Source organism: Vigna angularis, chromosome 11 (genome assembly GCF_016808095.1).
Source record: "Vigna angularis cultivar LongXiaoDou No.4 chromosome 11, ASM1680809v1, whole genome shotgun sequence".
In the NCBI taxonomy this organism is placed as follows: Eukaryota; Viridiplantae; Streptophyta; class Magnoliopsida; order Fabales; family Fabaceae; genus Vigna; species Vigna angularis.
In genome coordinates this window covers 3,153,826-3,172,473 of record NC_068980.1, presented here as the reverse complement: position 1 = coordinate 3,172,473, position 18,648 = coordinate 3,153,826, and the positions used below count along the sequence as shown (strand labels likewise).

At 31.5% G+C, this 18,648-nt stretch overlaps 3 protein-coding genes across 4 annotated transcripts; 2 read left to right on the top strand and 1 right to left on the bottom strand.

Moving 5' to 3' along the window:
* Positions 1 to 1,435: 1,435 nt before the first annotated feature.
* On the top strand, positions 1,436 to 5,238 carry LOC108333473 (uncharacterized). Of its 2 annotated transcripts, none has more exons than XM_017568929.2 (8): positions 1,436 to 1,894; positions 2,142 to 2,342; positions 2,453 to 2,593; positions 3,646 to 3,765; positions 3,854 to 3,940; positions 4,165 to 4,414; positions 4,508 to 4,604; positions 4,912 to 5,238. In XM_017568929.2, coding segments are annotated over exons 1-8 (1,287 nt in total). In that variant the 5' UTR covers positions 1,436 to 1,504; the 3' UTR covers positions 4,913 to 5,238. The 2 variants fall into 2 exon arrangements, with proteins under 2 accessions (XP_017424418.1, XP_017424417.1); XM_017568928.2 differs by having other exon boundaries at positions 4,496 to 4,604.
* A 2,765-nt stretch (positions 5,239 to 8,003) lies between these two features.
* On the top strand, positions 8,004 to 12,567 carry LOC108333257 (uncharacterized). The gene is made up of 4 exons (XM_017568650.2): positions 8,004 to 8,751; positions 10,621 to 10,904; positions 11,187 to 11,414; positions 11,798 to 12,567. Exons 1-4 carry the CDS (start codon positions 8,325 to 8,327, stop codon positions 12,302 to 12,304), a joined length of 1,446 nt encoding a protein of 481 aa, XP_017424139.1. The 5' UTR covers positions 8,004 to 8,324; the 3' UTR covers positions 12,305 to 12,567.
* A 1,435-nt stretch (positions 12,568 to 14,002) lies between these two features.
* LOC108334411 (histone H3.2) lies at positions 14,003 to 14,676 on the bottom strand. The gene has a single exon (XM_017570247.2). The coding sequence runs from the start codon at positions 14,581 to 14,583 to the stop codon at positions 14,173 to 14,175; it is 411 nt and encodes a 136-aa protein (XP_017425736.1). The 5' UTR covers positions 14,584 to 14,676; the 3' UTR covers positions 14,003 to 14,172.
* Positions 14,677 to 18,648: the final 3,972 nt, after the last annotated feature.

Below are 18,648 nucleotides of genomic sequence, written 5' to 3'. Positions count from 1 at the left end.
ATGCAATCAAGTACTTTTCTCTATATTGTTAATGCAACTGACATTTGAATTGAATTATCTGATAAAATCCAATACGAAACCACAAAAAAAATACAGTTAATTATATTGATGTTTTAAACTTCAGGATTATTGTTTTTCAGGCAATCTAATTAACAATTTCATGAAACCTCTAAAGTAATACAACCAAGATCTAATCCAGATCGTTTAATTTTTTTATTAATGTATGTTAAATTCTTCAAGAAATTTGTGAAAGAGTTTTATGTTAAAAAAATAAATTAGATTAAATTCACATATACCTCTTGCATTTAAAAAAAAAGTGAGGACAAACATTGACTATTCAAGAGTGGGGAGTTTAGAACTTTAATTATTCAAGGGCTTACTAAATTCGTCCATTAAATAATAACATTTTAAAAGTCAATATATTTTAATTATGTCTATATTAAAATCATTTTAAACATTGATTTTGTTAACAAATTAAAGAGAAAAAAATTGTTTGCACTGTCATTTAACTGCCTGTGTAATGACCCCACCTTCTATAGTTTGTTCATTCAACTCCTATTTATTTATTTATTTAGAATACACATTTTGGTCATTGGGAACCCTTTTATTCTGTTTAAAATATTTAAAATCATTAATTATTTTTAATTACATTACCTTAATAATTCATCTAAATTATTTTCTTACAACACTTATTTTGAGAAAATTTTGTGTCAATCATTGCACAGTTGAACTTTCTTACAACTTTATCATTATTTTTACAATTATTACACAATTATTTTCATTAACTTCTTTCCTTAATTTTACAATTATTATACAAAATAACATAAATATAATCTTTATTATTAGTTGTGAGGGTAAGCTAAATTTGTAATTTTTAATACAAAACGCTTAGCTGCTCTATCTTATATATGACGCGTCATTTAAAAAATAAAATTCTATAATTTAATCAACACTTGAATATATATATATATATATATATATATATATATATATATATATATATATATATATATATATATATATATATTATCACATCATATAAATTATAAATTTATTATTTTGTTATCTCTAAATTTATATTATTAGATGTTAATACACATTTTTAGGTTCCGTGAATAATTTTTTTTATGTATACAATAACTTTTAAACTGTATTTTTAGTTTACCAATAAAAATTATTTGTGCAAGGCGTAATACAATCATTAGCCATTTTTATTTATTTATTTTAATACTATTAATAATAACATACAGATGAATTTCTTGATAAAGTTTGATCATCAATATTTTAATATCTAAAAAATATTATCCTCCTATTTTGAATTTTGAATAAAATAGGAAAATACGGTAAAGAAAGGTGTGACCAATCGCGTGAAAGGGACTTTGGGATTATAGTTTATTTGTAAGGTTTGTCTTGTCCTGATTCACCATTTCACCGTTTCAATACTTTGTCTTGTACCATCACCATGGCTTATTCTATTCTTTCCCTCTCAATTTCAAAAGTTTGAATGCACACAAACGCTGCGTCTCACTTCAATCACGCTTCCATGGACGCAGCTGCTAACGGTGGCGGAGCTCCGTCTCATCCGTTGTTCTTGTCCGTGACCGGATTCTCCGCCTCTCGCCGCCGCCTCTCCGCAAGCTTCGTGGAGCGGAGCCGGCCTGTCTCGTCGGAGAAGCCGATGGCGTGGTTATCGCTCCAGGGAAGGATCCTTAACGCCGACGAAGCCAGCTCGGCGAGAACCATCGGCGGCGGCTTGAGCGCCGAACAAGCCCTTGCTTGGAACCTCTTCTCTCCAATCCATAGGTTCCTCATAGTCGCCGTCATTGGCGCCGCTGTTGCACGCTCCCGGAAAGACCTTCGCATATGCCACCTGGAGAAATCCGTTGAACTAAGGGTACAATTCGTAACGTGCTTTTCTCTATATCACCTGTTCAAATCCGTAACTGTTATCGCTTCCAAAATTAATATTCAAATCTATTGTATGTGATGTGCAAATGAGTAATGTGTTATGCTCTCTCTTTTAATGTGTTTGTTGACATAAATTCCTTACTTCTCTGCTTGTTTATTTATGAATGGGTGTGGTTTTCTTTTATGATTTTTTTGTTACGATTTTGTTTTGTGATTTTATTGCACTTTGCCAGGACCAGGTCCTGTCGAGCATGCAGCAGAAGCTTGACACTCTTTGCGAGTTAGTTAACAATTCTAAGGAATACTCAACTACAAAAAAGTCGTGTGACAAGGATGGGGAATTGCAATTGAATGAGACTTTTGGAACTGAGAAAATTAAGCTTGTTGATTGCGGTTGTTGGCACTGTGAACAGCACTCTGCTTTCTTTAATGAAGTAATGGTCACAATTTTGATTGTTTCTTTTTGTCGCTGTTGTGCAATTAAAATTATGCGTCTTCATAATGTGTCTAATTGCCTTTGATCACTCATTGACTTGGCCTTCAGAGTGCCTCACTTGCTAGAAACTCCGGTGCAAATGAGGTGCTGCAATACAAGACTCCCTTCCCTAATGAGGATCAAGAAGAACGAAGAATGTCTGACATGTCAGATTGGGCGTCAAGTGTTACATCTTCTGCTGATATCCAGGTACTTTTTTGGGACTCATCTTTGTTAGGGTCCTGAGAGAGTAAATGGACCAATGTTTAATTTAACCACAATTTGGTTGCGGGTGTGTTGGTTGTTTGATTTGGTTTCAGATAAAAAAATCATACGAACGAAATATAAGATAATATACCTTTGGTTTGAGTGAAATGTTAAATTTGAATAAAATCAATTGATCTTTAGTGATTTGTTTAGTGTTTTTTTTTTTTAAATTTAAATTTATTTTGTGGCAGTGAAGATTGCTTTTTAATTTGACAACTAATTAAAAACAAAACTTAATTCAAAACGAGTGACAATCATGGCTTGAAAATTATATTTACATAACTATTACAAATAATAAATGAAAGACCACACGTGAGACATGTGATAATAATTGTATTACAACCTCTTATTATATTTTGCTTGTGACTATGACATAACAAAATATCCAAAACACCTAGAATCACATCCTGTTGGGATCAAATGTTCAAAATGCTACACAATGCTACATATTAGTATAAATATAGTAATTATTAGTTCGGTTCGGTTCAATTTTGATAATAAGCATTGATAATCAAACAAAACAACAATTAGAAATGTGTTTTTCAATGGATGTTGAATGGTGTTTGCATAAGATATGTAATTTTATAAATGTTTACCTTTTCATATTCGATTAAACAAATTATTGGAATGATTTTACAAGGCTACGCAATTTTGATCCTGATTTTTCTATCACAAGTGGGTCATAAATCTTAGCATCTGTTACTTTGACACAAGATCTGTAACTCAGTAAATGGTGGCTCATAAGACATTTTGGTTCTTTGCGTTCCTCGACCTTGCTTTTCACTGAAACCAAGATAATTAATAGAAATCGTTTAATTATATGTTATTGGAAGTGGTTAATTATAATTGAAGAATTGTAATTGTTATGTTTTTCTACCTTCTGGCTACGTTGTTTTCCATTTCTTTCCTTCCATTATCTTTTGAATATTAATTGCAAATATACCTTTTCTTTCGTATTGTTTTGGATAACTTTTCACGCCTTTTGTCATCCTCAGTTAAACAATTTGGCTGTAGAACAAGATATCTATAATCTTAGGAAAGATTGTGAAGAGAAGGATACCACAATAAAGGAGCTTACAACCCTGTTAAACTCTAACGAGGTTGCTAATTGCAAGGTAACATTGACATTTTTAGATTAGAATTTGTGACTTTTTTTCTTTGTTCTAATTCACTCATTACTTATTATAATGCCATTTAAAACAGAGGATTGCTGAATTAGAGGACATTATACGGAGGAAGAATACAACAATTTCAAAATTAAAGAAAGACATGTCCGTTCTTGAACAAAAGGTAACAAGATAACATATAGTAGTAAGGTATATTTAAAAAACCGGAATGTTCCACTTTGGTTTTTTTATATGATAAGAAGCCAAACCCAGGAATTTAAATTAACATGGAACAAAAATGCATTACAATACTGTAAGCTCTCATAGCACTGCAAAACAAGAAGGATTCCGTATCTATGAATTTCAATTGCTTTTGTATATAAAGGACTCTTTCACAAATACGTGCAGGTTGTGCAGCTTACTAGACTTCGACGACCCTCTTTTTCTCCCAGTGGCTCAAATAACAGTCCTCTCCCGCGAATTATGATAGATAACCTTCTTTATGATATGGAAAGCACTTCTAGCTCCTCGTCTTCTGATTCAGATAGTTCCTCTGTCGTCAAAGAATCGAATCTTCCGGCTGATATTGTCTTGAAACAGGATTCTGCCTCCAAAATTGATCAGAAACATACACCGAGAAAAGTATCCAGTTCATCAGGTAGAGTTTTTGAACGCCACTCGAAGTCTCGATCCATTAGTCCTTGTAAAGAAGTCTCAAGTAGCCGAAAATCTAATGCAGCTTCTTCTTCAGTTCAAAAGCAATTATCAGCTCGTGGAGACTTGAAAAAGACAAGAAGACGATCTCTTAATGGAGACAAGAGTACGACTGCACACAAGAGATGGGTATAGTAAGTATCTAAAATCATATCAATGTTATGGTAAAAGTTCACGAGTTATATTTACTTGTGCTACAACTAGTGTTTTATTGTTTGAGTTTGATTCTCAACCGGGCAGTTGAGAGTCAGAATCTTGCATGAAAGTTTTAGACACATTTTTAAACATCGGCAAATTTCTTAACATGATTAAAACACAAAATTATATGGGCACCAGTTATTGCCATGAATCTTCCTTCTTTGTTTCTGATTACATTTTGTATTCGTCTTATTTAAGCGGTGATATTCACCAATGTTTATTCGCTTTCGTTTCTCCTTGTAGGCTCTTCTGGAATGTATGTTTGTGGTATAGTGTGTCCTATACCATGCAATTATCTTATCCAACGGGTATGAAGTGGCAAACAGAAGATGGTAAATTCTTTATGGGCCTACATATCAGTTAAATACTTTAGCAGTGGCACATTATGGTTTAGACTGGTAGACCACAACACAGGCAAGGGTTTTCTTCAAATCTGTTAGTGCTTTCTAGCAGTTAGTTTATCCTTCACTTGATGGATTTTTACTCATTAAATCCAATTGATCGATGAGTATCTTTCTCAGGTGATTAATGAAGCAGAAACGAAAGAAACCACAATTTCTTTTTCTATCATTTCTGTTCAAAAGGTTACGTAATTTAAAATTCTTAAAAAAAATATATATTTTTCAGCACCTCCATATTTTCTCACTGCACCCCCTTCTTAGGCAAGTTGATAAGGCGGTTTTGCCCTTGTTTTCGTGCTCCATCTGCTTTCTCCTCTGTATGCATCCTTCTCCCCTTTCTTCTTCATCACCGCAGCACTGCTAACGCCAATCTTGCTGCACTGCGATCCCACCGCACCTGACCCATGTCCTCCATCAAGAGACCCTCCATTGTTTTATCCAAATCGCATTTCGTATATAAAATTCTAATGAGACTCTCCTTCCTTTTCCCATCTCTCGTTCCATTCAACCCTTTCACAAACTGCTCCCTTACACCACTCTCAACAACAACACTGACAACACTCTCCTGTTTTCCCGACTCTATTCTTGCATCTGCTACGTCCATTTTCTTTATAAAAATATTTATTTTATTCTATGTGATTTATTTGAAATACATTTTTTATTTTTGTATTTTAAATTATACTGTCTGAAATACAAAAATTATATTTTAAATTATGTATTTCAAAATAAAAAATAAAAAATTATTTCAAGTTATACAGTTTGTAAATACAAAATTTATATATTGAAATATAAATTTAAAAAACAAATTTTATATTTTAAATTGTGTAATTTAAAATGTATTTTTTATTTTATATTAATAAAAATATGTTTAAAATATATTTATATTTATATTTCAAATTGTACATTTTAAAATACTTTTTAGAATATGTATTTTTAAACGAAGAAAGAATAAAATTGAAATTTTTAAGTTTGTAAAAGTGTGTGAAGAAATTACGAATGTAAAGGAAGAAACAACTAGCCTACTTGGATTTGATCGAAAATTAATCTATATGAATTATTTATGTTGTCCTTAACTTCTTTAGTATCAATATTTTTAAATTTATCTCGGTCCCATTTTCTAATATCATTTAGATTAAGCAAAATAGAAAAAAAAAACTAAAGAAACAGGAAAATTGAAAATGAAAACAAATTATTTTCTTTTAAAAATATATCGCATTGTTATGGATAAGTAGAAGAGTGAAGGAAATTAAAAAATAAATTATATGATGTGGAAAATGTTTGGAGAATTCCACGCCGTGGCTGCGCTTTTGCGAGCTTTTCAGAAGTTTGTATTCTGTCACTCTCACTCACCTTCAGTCCACCTATGCATGCGCCTTTTCTTTTTCTCCATTCATTCCCCCACTTTCAAAATTCAACTCTCATCATTTCCAACACCAAGATTATAAGTAATCAAATATTTCTCATAATTTAAATCATGTTTAACCAATTTTAATTATAGATTTTTTTTTACGTTGAAAGGTAATTTTTATGTGTATATAAATGTTTATAACTAGCGTTTAATGTCTGTTTCCGTTTTGGTACATGAGGTGGATCGTTTCTTTTTACAACGGATAATTATTCACTTTCTATTTTCAAATTCAATTTTTCATTTTTATCAATCTGGTACATTTCAAAGTTTCTTTAATGTCAAAGTAGTTTTGTTTCGAAATCAAAGATAATGCGTAATTAATAAATCATTTACTTCTTCTCTATTTATATTGTTTTGTAGACTTTTCTTTAAAATTGATTTAATTACAGTCTAAACATAATTAATCGTGATTAATCTGTTAATCATAAAGATTTTATAAGTTAATATATTTTACTTTGACAGTTCGATCGTTATACATCAATGCACTTTGACAATTCAATCTAGTGTAAAGATTTCTACCCGTTTTATAGATTGAAGAATTGACTGTTTAATTATTAGTTGATCTTGATTGAAGAATTGACTATTTAATTACTAGTTGATCAAATAAGATATACTATATGATTTATAATTTATTATTCTTTACTTCTAAGAGTAACTTTTATGCGTAATAATTTTATAAAATATAGAAAGAACTTTGATATCAATTAAAAAAATGAATTTTAAGTTTATTTTAATATTATAAAATTTATGACATCAAACTTATCCTATATACTGTAATTGCTAGTATTTGCATGAGATTTCTAATATTTTAATAATCAAGAATAAACTCTTTGGGCATTCTTATAACAATAAAATAAAATATACTTTGAATAATTATTAATCAATTCAACTTTAAAAGTTTTTCCATTGAAAAAATGGGAACAAACATCCTTGAAAGTTATTTTCCCAGTCAATCTTTTGAACTATTTTTCAAAAACTCAGTAGTAAAAGATACATTTTTTTGAAAATAGAAAAAACAACCCACTAAATAGTTGCAATTTACTTATCCTTCGGCAAACGTAATAATGATAAAAGAATGTTAATTAACTGATGAGGGAATACAACATTGTTCCATTTCCTTTTTGACATAACAACATTATTCTGAATAAGAATAAGCCAAACGTTAATTCAGTTCTTGGCTGGTTCCGACCAACTGATCCAATTTAGTTCAACAACATAACTTTGACTCTGTGTGAAGAAGAAAAAGAATATGATAGTCAAAGAGTCTGTGTAAAATGGCGTGTGAGAATACAATTTCAAAACAATACCATAAACATTCGACTCCATATTTACACGGTCGGTAGAATATTTGGAGTTACGACTTAAGAAAAAGTATATTTAAATTATTCTTAATATTAAGATCTAAAGTTTTTTAAGTAAGATAATAACATTTAAAAATTTTGTAATGTGTGGAAGAAGATTTGATTGGAGGAAGAAGCTTTGCACAGAAAATGGTCAAAGTCTAGAACTCCATGGCAGAATGGATCATATATACTTTTCCACAAACCATAAATTGTTCACATTATTAACCACCATCAAGCTTTTTTGACTTCCCATTTAAAATTCATTTTAGTTCACATAACAACCACAGTTTTAATTTCAACATCCATTTACAACAAGCATCCCTCAAACTTTCCCTCCTCCCAAACTTTCCTTCAAGTTAGTTACTAATAGTTTTAGTTAAGGCGCGTTTGGATTACGGATTCACTCGTCGTATCTTTTTATTGTTTAGTTGTGTTGGATAGTGTGAAGGCGGTGTAATTGAAGCGACAATCCAAACGGCGACACAAGGGTTGCGTTAGGTTAACATGATCATGGATAGAACATCGCAGAGCAGCTCCGATTCCCCGACGCGAGATCCGAAAGTGCTTTCCATCGAATGTCTGAGAGGAAGCTCGAAAGCCGATGAGTGGACCGGCGACATGCTCCAAAGCGGCGACATCGTGGAGGAGCTCCGAATCGGTTCGACGGCGAAATCGCAGATCCGGTACCAGTCGCCGTTCAAGGGCGGGAGGAGCGGCGTGCAGAAGATCCTTCAGGAGGCGTTCAAGAAGAAGGAGACGTCGATTGTGGTTCGGGTGCGACGAGGGTCGGAGGAGTTGGCGGAGTTGCAGGCGTGCATCGTGCCTAACGAATTCGCGGCGAAGAAGGGTTTGGTTCTTCGCTCGATTGATGACCCGAATTACGTGGTCGGGTTCTTGGATCGGACCGAAGCAGAATGCTATGAGCTTCAAGGTTCGTTTGCCATCTTTGGCCAACTTTCTCTCTTGTTTTTCTGGTTTGCCTTTTGACTTTTGAGTTTCCGCGTTTTATTAATAGTTAATAATTATTAGTTGATAATTAATAAATTAATAAACAATAAATTGTTTTTGAGTTAAGTTTGGGTAGTCGGAAGTTGGAGGGATGTGCTATTTATGTTCATGCTAATTAAAAAAAGTTAGTTAATAGTATTTATTTGCATTACTTTTGTTTAATAGTAGTAAGTAAGAGTTGACAGAACGACAGAATAAAATGAGGAGATGAAATTAACTAAGCTTTAGTATTTTAGCCTGGAATAAAATAATTAAAATTAGATTTATAATAAAAAACTATTTATAATTAGGATTTTAATGATGAATTTAATTGTACTATTTGAAATAATGATAAAGGATGGTGTGCGTTTTAAAGAAGATCACAAGACGTTGTTATATTATAAATTAGAATAAATAATTTGGAGTATCATTATCTGAATTTGACATTTCTAATATTCTATTTAATATTGTAAGTTCTAATTATTTAAAATAACATATTAACCTTTCACAATTCCTTCCTGTGTTAAAATTACTAATTTTTTTAGTTAAAATAGGAAAACGGTAACTTATGATATAGTTGTTTATTTTGTCGTTGTGCCTAATTAGCTTACACGTAACGTGTGTGGGGTTGCCAATGAGATGACACTCCGTCGAGTGCACGTGTATATGGCCCATTCCATCTCTTTCTGTGATTCCATTCCCATTTGCTTGGGTGAACTTCACGTATGAAAGTTGCTTAGATTCATTTTAAACTTGTGTTTCTTCTTGTGAGGTCACCTTTCTGGCTTCTTCTTCTTTTTCCTATAAAACGCCAAACATAATGCTTTTAATTAAAAATGTTTTGTTTTTTCACAAGAGGTGCCAAAACAAAGTCAAATGCTTACCACATCCACCATCCGAAAAAAATAGAGCAAAAAGAAAATACCAATTTCTCCCTGCCAACACATTTTTACATTAGAAGTACAGAAGCTCAGTTTCCTCCTATTTGGTATGCTACTCAAAAGATAACTTGGATATAACCTCTGCGGCTTGGTTAGCCTCTTTAGCTACAGGAAACATTATTTTATACACGTTATTACATTTAAAATGTAAGGAGTAAATTAAATTAAACTTGGGCACTACAACATAAGCAGTAGTGTTATTGACCCAACGGTGTATGCCGGAAAGCCTTAATGTTTCCTGATATTATCTGTTTACCCTGAACCTAGTCTTCTGTCTTCTTTTAGAATCCAGATGCAGACTATTACTTTATTTGTTCTAATAAAAGCTCAATACCTATTTCACTACAAATACTGAAACTTAGCTTGGATAGATATGTCTTATATTGTTTGTTTTCTAGTTGGAGGGTTCTCTCTAGGCTTTATTCAAAGTGTTGGACGACAATTAAGTTGGTCTAGCAATTTTTTAACTGCCGTTCTATTGCAAGAATGCGAATATGAACATATGATAAAGCAACCGATGTCTCTTTTTTGTCAAATATACAAGTTAAAAGTTTATCTCTTAATAACGAATTTTTTATAACATGGATGAATTGCAACCAAGTAAATTTCTGCCGATGGCTTGTCCTGTTATTTGTGAGGTTATACCCACTTAAAGCCCTGTATATAAAAAAACCAGAAAAATCAATGCATCTTACAATGACCTTATATTATTCAGGGAAAGTTATTCCGCGTCTTTTTTTAAACCTCTACGTCTGGATTGGCTGATCGGTAGCACTTATTTGGTCATCGATGCCAATGGCATTGCAATTTTCTCCACTCTTTTACTTTCGATTATCATATCTAATATTTGTTGCAATAACTGCTCTTTACAGCTTCAAGGGGCACTAGGATGGTCAATGCACTGACCAGGACCAAGTTACAGGATGGATATGTTTCGTATTCGTGGGAGAGGAGGATGCAAGAAATGCTACCGATTCCTAATTCTAGCAACTTTCTTTCTATATTATTCCTTCCCAAAGCTTCAGATCGTGTAGCTTCTCGCTACAATGATTTGGAGGATACCCTGGCCAGGGCAAATGCATGGCTCAATGCTGGTCAAGCTTCAGGGGTCCCTATTGTCTTCATGAACATCCAAACTGAGTCCCTACTTACTAAGGTAAATGGTCACTCATTATTGTGACTTTCTTGAACTTTTAACTTGAGATCTTAACCTTCTAAAAGAATTGGTTCATGGTATGATATTTTGCTTCCTCTTCACAATATATATCGCATTTGGTCATAAGAAACTGTACGACACAATTTAAGATTTTATCATGTCTTGTACACACTAGAACGCAACGAAACTTTTACCATCTTCCTTTTTTTTACTTTTATTTTTTTAGTGCTATATTGTTTTGTTCCGTGTGACAAAGGAGTTTGTCTTTTATTTGTGTGACAGATATCAGGAGAGACCGCTTCTTCCACTGTGAATGCGGGGTCTTTATCTGACTTAGCTAACTTGGCAAATGAAAGCCTTTACGGGTTTGAGGATTACCATGGAGTAGACATTGGCGTTGTACGAGCAGTTCGCCTGTGGTATGCTCCGGTTGCTGGAGAGTTCTCTATTGAAATCAAACTGAAAGAGGAAGACTCAAAGCTTGGCTTTGCCATTAGTCGTACTGAAGAGGTTTATATCTTGATCATGAACATGCATATACACTAGCGTAAATAAAATTAGAGACCGTTGTTTAGATGTTTTTTGTAGCATTCTCTAGAGCAAATGTGAAAACTTTTGTTTCTTAAATTATTGAGGAGAAACTCAGATTTGATTAAAAATAGTGCAAGCATTACCTAATAAACTATATATAGAAGATCTGGTTCAATGTTATATATATAACTCTCACGTGAGACTAGTGTATCAGATCTATAGATTATATGGTAATAATATCTTATTATCCATTATTTGTTAGTAATGACAGTTTGGATCCGCTACCGAGTATTGTTGCATTAAAAACACATTGTATTGTTTAAAGTTTCAGCCAATTAATATTTTTCTTTTGCAATCTACAGGGATTTATTTTCATCTCATCAGTGATTAATCAAGAAAATGTACCAGCAACACGATCAGGCCTGAGCAATCTGTATAAGCTGGCAACAGATACTTGTAGGATGTTGGTGGTTTCAAGAGTGTCAAATCAAAAAGTCCTTCCATGGATGGTTTCTTCAACAGGAGCTATTCGGTGTTATGACACTGTTTCACTCAGCCAGAAGCTGTCCTTGCACCGACACACCAGAGTTCCCATTCTCCTGCACGTCTTCCTTTGGGACAGGGCTTTGGCTTCAAGTGTAGGAAGCACGAGATTTAGGGCTCTGTCTTCTGTGTTGCCATCACATGCATCTGAAGTTCCGTTAGCACCCATTCCCAACGAAACTCATGTACTGCCATTGCCCCCTCCTCCACCTTCTGAACCAACTCATACTGCATCAGATATTTCCCACTCAAGGCTTCAGAGAGACACGGCTGGAGAATTCTCTTTTAGATTCCACGATTTTGCTTTGTCTAGTAACTGGGTATGATGTGGTTGCATATTAAATCATTCATTGCTCATGTCATGATATTGCAGTTTATTATTGTATATATAGTATGCATTGCTTTTAGACTTCACAGGCCTTGTAGATTTTTCTTTTTTCCTTCATTAACTTGTTCACGGAAAAGTATAATAATATATCATGACTATTTTGCTTAGCAGTTTACTGCATATGGTGTCATTGAAATATAAGGTTGGACTATGTGTTCTTCATTGTAATTAGACTGAAGAATAATATATAGTTTATTTTCTCATCTTATGTTATTAAAATAGTTTATAGGTCTAATCAATCTCTCAAAGATGAATTTGATTGTTAAATCTAAATAATTAAACGCTAAAGTTATAACTTTTATACATTATTTTTAAGGCCATCAAGACAATCACAAAAATAACAGTTAAAATTATTACAATACATTAATATTTACTCATATTAGATCGATTCATATTTTTTTGTTTAAACTTTACGTTAATAAACAATAGGATTAAATATGGTTTGGTAGTTAACAAAATAACAAAATAAATATATCATAATAACTCTGTTTTAAACTATCTTTTCGTAATGAAATATATTATATTGACTTAACTTTTGACATTTTTTATCAAATTATTTTAATCTACATCTCAATACATTTAACTAAACTAGTTTGTTTATCTAGTTTGCGTTTAGCTTGCAGATCGAAAAATAAACAAATTCAAAACTGTATAATATCTTCAAAAAATTTATTGAAAAAGCTGCATTTCTTTTTTTTAAAAAGTGGTAATTATGTAAAAAACACATCTAATACAATAATAAAATATGAAATAAAACTTTATTAAAGTACATCACACAAGGTATACAAAAATTAATATCACTAAACTTTTACACAATTGCTTATTAACTATTCACCTAAAATGTTTATGGGATGCGAACAATCCAACGAAACAAATCTATGTCTAAGTGGACTACCTCTTTACAGTTTCTTTTTTAAATTCGCTTCCAGGTTAACCCTATATTTTCTTTTATCTATTGCTTTAAAATGTAATTTAGTAGTTTTTAAACAAATGAGCAATAGTTAAAACAATTGTATTTTAATTAAAATCCAAAATACAATTTTACTTAATCTAGATTGTTCAAATATAGTAAAATTTAACAAGAATATAATATTTATATTAAAACATTCGATTGTTGTAAATTTCATATGTATTAAAACAAACGTATGTATTCTCTACTACAATACTAGTAATATTAATAACAGGAATGGTAAGAGGGAAGAAATAAAAATAAGAAAGAACATGAACAATAATGTAATTTACATTCTTTGGTTATGCAGACAATAAATTGAAAATTATTAAAATATAATAAAAAGAATTGTGGCGAGGAGAATAGAAAACACATAAACCATTGATCCATATATGCTCATCAACGGTTCTGATTTTAGGTTTTAAAGATTCTCTCAATTCTCCCAAACGCAAAATATTTCAAAATTCGCGCCCTACCTATTTTCATTACCGATATACCCCAAACCTAACCCCAATTTCGTACACCAACATCGAATTCCTCAGCCTTCGTTCAGAATTTCGATTCAAAGATAGTTTCTGCAGAAAGAAACAAAGGTCTACAATCTTCCAAGATATAAATGTATGAATTATGGCAAACTATGTTCACCTTGTAATTTAATAAATAAAATATAACAGTTCTGCATAAAAATGAAAGATAAATAAGAAATAATAGAGATAATTTCAACTAGAAAACACTTCATTTTTTTCTCATCTACATTGGACCGATACACAACAGTTCAAACAACTGAACCAGTGAATTAGAATGAGAAATTAAAGGCCGTCTAAAGAATCCTAGCTGGAATAGAGAATTATGAAAGCTCAAGCTCTCTCGCCCCTGATTCTGCGAGCGAGTTGGATGTCCTTGGGCATAATAGTGACGCGCTTGGCGTGAATGGCGCAAAGGTTTGTGTCTTCGAAGAGTCCAACAAGATAAGCCTCTGCGGCTTCCTGCAAAGCAGAAACCGCGCTGCTCTGGAAACGGAGATCCGTTTTGAAGTCCTGAGCGATTTCACGCACTAAACGCTGGAACGGAAGCTTTCTGATCAACAATTCGGTACTCTTTTGGTACTTTCTGATTTCTCTGAGCGCCACGGTTCCCGGCCTGAAGCGGTGAGGCTTCTTCACGCCGCCCGTTGCCGGAGCGGATTTTCTGGCTGCCTTGGTGGCCAGTTGCTTCCTCGGAGCCTTGCCTCCGGTGGATTTGCGTGCAGTTTGCTTGGTTCGTGCCATCGGTGAGAAGTTAGAACTTGTTTGGCTGCAAAATCACTTCTAGATCGAGAATTGTTTGTTGACAGCGTAAGAGAATTATATTCCAATGAAGATTTATACACAAGATATAGATGATACGATGTATCTGAGCCGTCTAGTTTTAATTAATCTACGGTTACAGTTGCGATCCGTGTATTCGTGAATGAACCAATGAGATTCGATTGTTGAAGCGGCAACTTTAATTTTGTAGCTTTTGTTGTTTCGTTTCATCGGCGAGCGCGGGCTACTTCAAGTTTTTTTCAAGTTTAGTTATTATTGATGGGGCCCACTAAAATCTATTTGTTTTTTCTGGTGTTTGTTAGCATACAATTTCTTTCTGCACCCCGTACTTTCTTCTTCTAACTTCATAATTGTGTTTAAAATCTATAATCTCATAATTAATTATATATTATGAAATTTTAAATATAAAAATAATTAATTATACACATTTTCAACAGCTATAAAGATGTATGTTGAAGGGAAAAAGAGAATATATATATATATATATATATATATATATATATATATATATATATATATATATATATATATATATATATATATATATATATATATCATTGTGAAACAACTACATAAACTATATTTGAATATTTGTTATTGAAAATTTAACGAGCCCAATCTATGATGCATGGGCTCTTCAAACATTACTTTGCTGGCTGATTCTCTTTGCATCTTCATAATTTCATTTCATTATGCACCCTATACACTTGAAAATTCTAATTTTAATCTACTTTAGAATTTTCATTTTTATTCTTGATCTGTACATTCTGAAATATAAAATAAAAAATAAAATACGGAAAATAAAAAATTTTAACACGAAGGAGAAGGTGAAAAGTGGAAAAATTAAAAAGGAAGAAGAAGAGCGTCGGCGGAGAAAGAAAAAGGAGAAAAATTAAAAAGTCATTTCACAATTCTGTAGGAGTGCAGGTTGAAATGTATAGAGGTGAAGAAAGAAAATGCCTACTTTCCTTATTAGCTTACCACACCAAATAAAATACCTTCAATTATTTATTTTGTTTATTTTACAAAAGATATTTGAATTTCAGTTAACTTTATATAAGACTGAATTAATACAAACTAATAAAAATATACTTAGAGAATAAAAAAATTAATTATATTTAGCACTTAACTAATCTTGATTAAAAAAATTACTTTAATTTTGACAAATCTTCCGAAATTCAAACCAAATTACTTAAAAGTTTTCGAGTTGTCCCATCTTGTTCCTAGTTGAGGAGACTCTACTTCAACTAACCCATGTGGTTCGAAGAACTTCACGAATTAAGCCACACGTATTTTGTTTTTTCATATTTGTTACATTCGATCATTCATCCAGAATCATACAATAACTTGTACACAAACCTAAGACCACTATTACGAGTAAAAGAAACAGAAAAATGCAGTGTGTTTGAAGACAAGACGATTGAGTGGAAACTAAGCAACACATGTACATATAGAGAAAGAATGCAACAAATAAGGCGAAACAGTGGTATTAATCGAAACATGGAAAAACAAGATCAAACTATTCAAGGGTAGTATTAGTATTAGTATTATAATATATACAACGTAACTTGGTAAGAACTGCTAAAAGGATAAACTTGAAACGTTGTCATTTTATAATGGACAAAAAGAAGCATGCAACGGTGGCTGATAGCAGTGGTTAGGTGATGTTTACTATTGATTCCTTCAATTTTTACCCATAAAGAGACAAGGTAATAGGAATGATGTGTTTCTTTCAAGCTAGCTAGGATGCTTGAAAAGAAAGAGCATGGAAGAAAGAATAATTTGGAAATGGTAAGGTTTGAAGTGCTACGTAAGCATTAGAAATTTGTAGTGAAGTTAATATTAATGTATGAGTGGGTCTGTGACAGAGAGACAGAGTTCCGTGGTGTTTTGTCTGAAAGTCGATAGAGGTTTCCTTTTTGTGTGCAGGTTTGGGTTCTTGCCAGCCATTGTCACACTCTTTATAATAAAATTCCTATGGTTGCTCATGAATCTAATTATTGAAGAATAGACTGAAAGCTACGTGCTATTGTGTGTGTGTTGCATGAGTAAACCTTACGCCATTCTTCATCCATATTTGGTCCCATTTTTTATGTACCATGTGTTCAGAACGAAATTGTTGGGATTTTTCGTTAGGGGAGAAATTAACCATAGATATTTCACATAGATAACTTAAGAAAATTACTTTTAACTCAAAATATTGAAATAATAAGTTGTCAGTATTCTTTTGTCAGAAAGAATTTAAATGTGTTTTGGTTAACCACTCACAGTATATTTAAAAAAAAAAAAAAAACTCCATAAACATAATACTTTAGAGTTTTGGTTAAAAGTAAATATAAATTTTTTATCTTGATCGAATTTTTTTACTTTTATTTAATTTCTCTAGTGATTATGAAAAAAAAACTCAGTCTTTTTTACTACTCAATATATTTTTTTTCAATATAACACTAAATTCACTCTTAGTATCCTAACAAAAATAAATCAATTTTATCTATAATCTACTCAAGTATAAGATAACTCGTATACAACGGTTCCAGCAACACATACTTTTATTCATTACTTTTTGCAGTTTGTTTGTTTAGATCTTTCTTTAGTCAAATATAACTAGGATGTCGGAATCCTAGTAGGGTTTATTCATCCTTTTTCTCTAATTTATAATGTTAACCATTTTACTATATCTTAAAAGTTATTAAAATACATTTTGTCACTGTATCTTTACATTTTTACAAATTCTACATCAATTGTATTCTTCAATTATTAAAAATGTGATTTATGTTAGGTGAATTTCCAATAGAATATATTTCATATTAAATTATACATTTACAAGTTTGTGAAAAAAGATTTTTAAAAATCTATGGATAGAACGATAACTTTCCCAAAAGTGAACTTTTGAATAATTGAATGTTATTACAGATAAAATATCAATCCTGACTTAAAATTAGATGGTTATTTTTTGTGTGATTCAAAAAAAACGTATTTTTCATCTCTTGTGTACTCAAGAAACGTTCTTCAAATCTTAATTATTTTTTTATTATTGTAAATTTGGTTTATTTTAGTATTTGAGTTAAACTACTATATTTCGTTCTTCAAATCTTAATTATTTTTTTATTATTGTAAATTTGGTTTATTTTAGTATTTGAGTTAAACTACTATATTTTTATAATGTTATTTGGTAAATTTTATCATTTGAAATTTAATATATATATATATATATATACATATATATATATATATATATATATATATATACATATATATATATATATATATATATATATATATATATATATAATTTCGTACGAAATGACGTTATAAAAATATAATAGTAAAATATGTCATAAAGAGTTTGAACATACATTTGTCATCAGAATGTTAGATTGGAGAAGCCACTAAAATAGCTCCTTTGTTGTTTATTCCAAGCATGGTAAATTATTAAACTGTCAATTTCAAACACCAAATATGTAAAATATTTGGAATATGATCTTTGTTGCACCAATCAACTCAAATTGTGACATCATATATCTTTCTCTTACCATTAAACAACTGAAACAAAGGTACCATTTTTTAACTCCAAAGTAAAAACTGCTCCTTCCAATCAAATAACTCACCAATAATTACTGTCTAGGTGAGACTCTCTCAGTAGCCATGAAAAAAAAAACAGTATCAAGAACAGACAAAGTAACATTTTGAAAAGGAAACAATGTATGTGTAAAACTTTTTGTCATTAAATCCTTACTACGCAGGAAACATGCTAAATTAGTCAGAGAATCATTATAAACAGACCAATGAATCCAATGGTCCATAATCTACCAACTATCAATTAGATTGTGGTTGAAAAATAATCCCTCGGCTTCACTTCTATCACTAAAAGCAAACCAAATTCCTAGAGTGTTATAATTGAACACTAAAAGTGACCAACATCACCTATAAAAATATTGAACAGTAACACTAAAAAATACTTTTTAAATTTAATTCAATTTTATAAAATTTGTTTGTAAGGTGAATTTTTTTTTTCTAGTTACATAA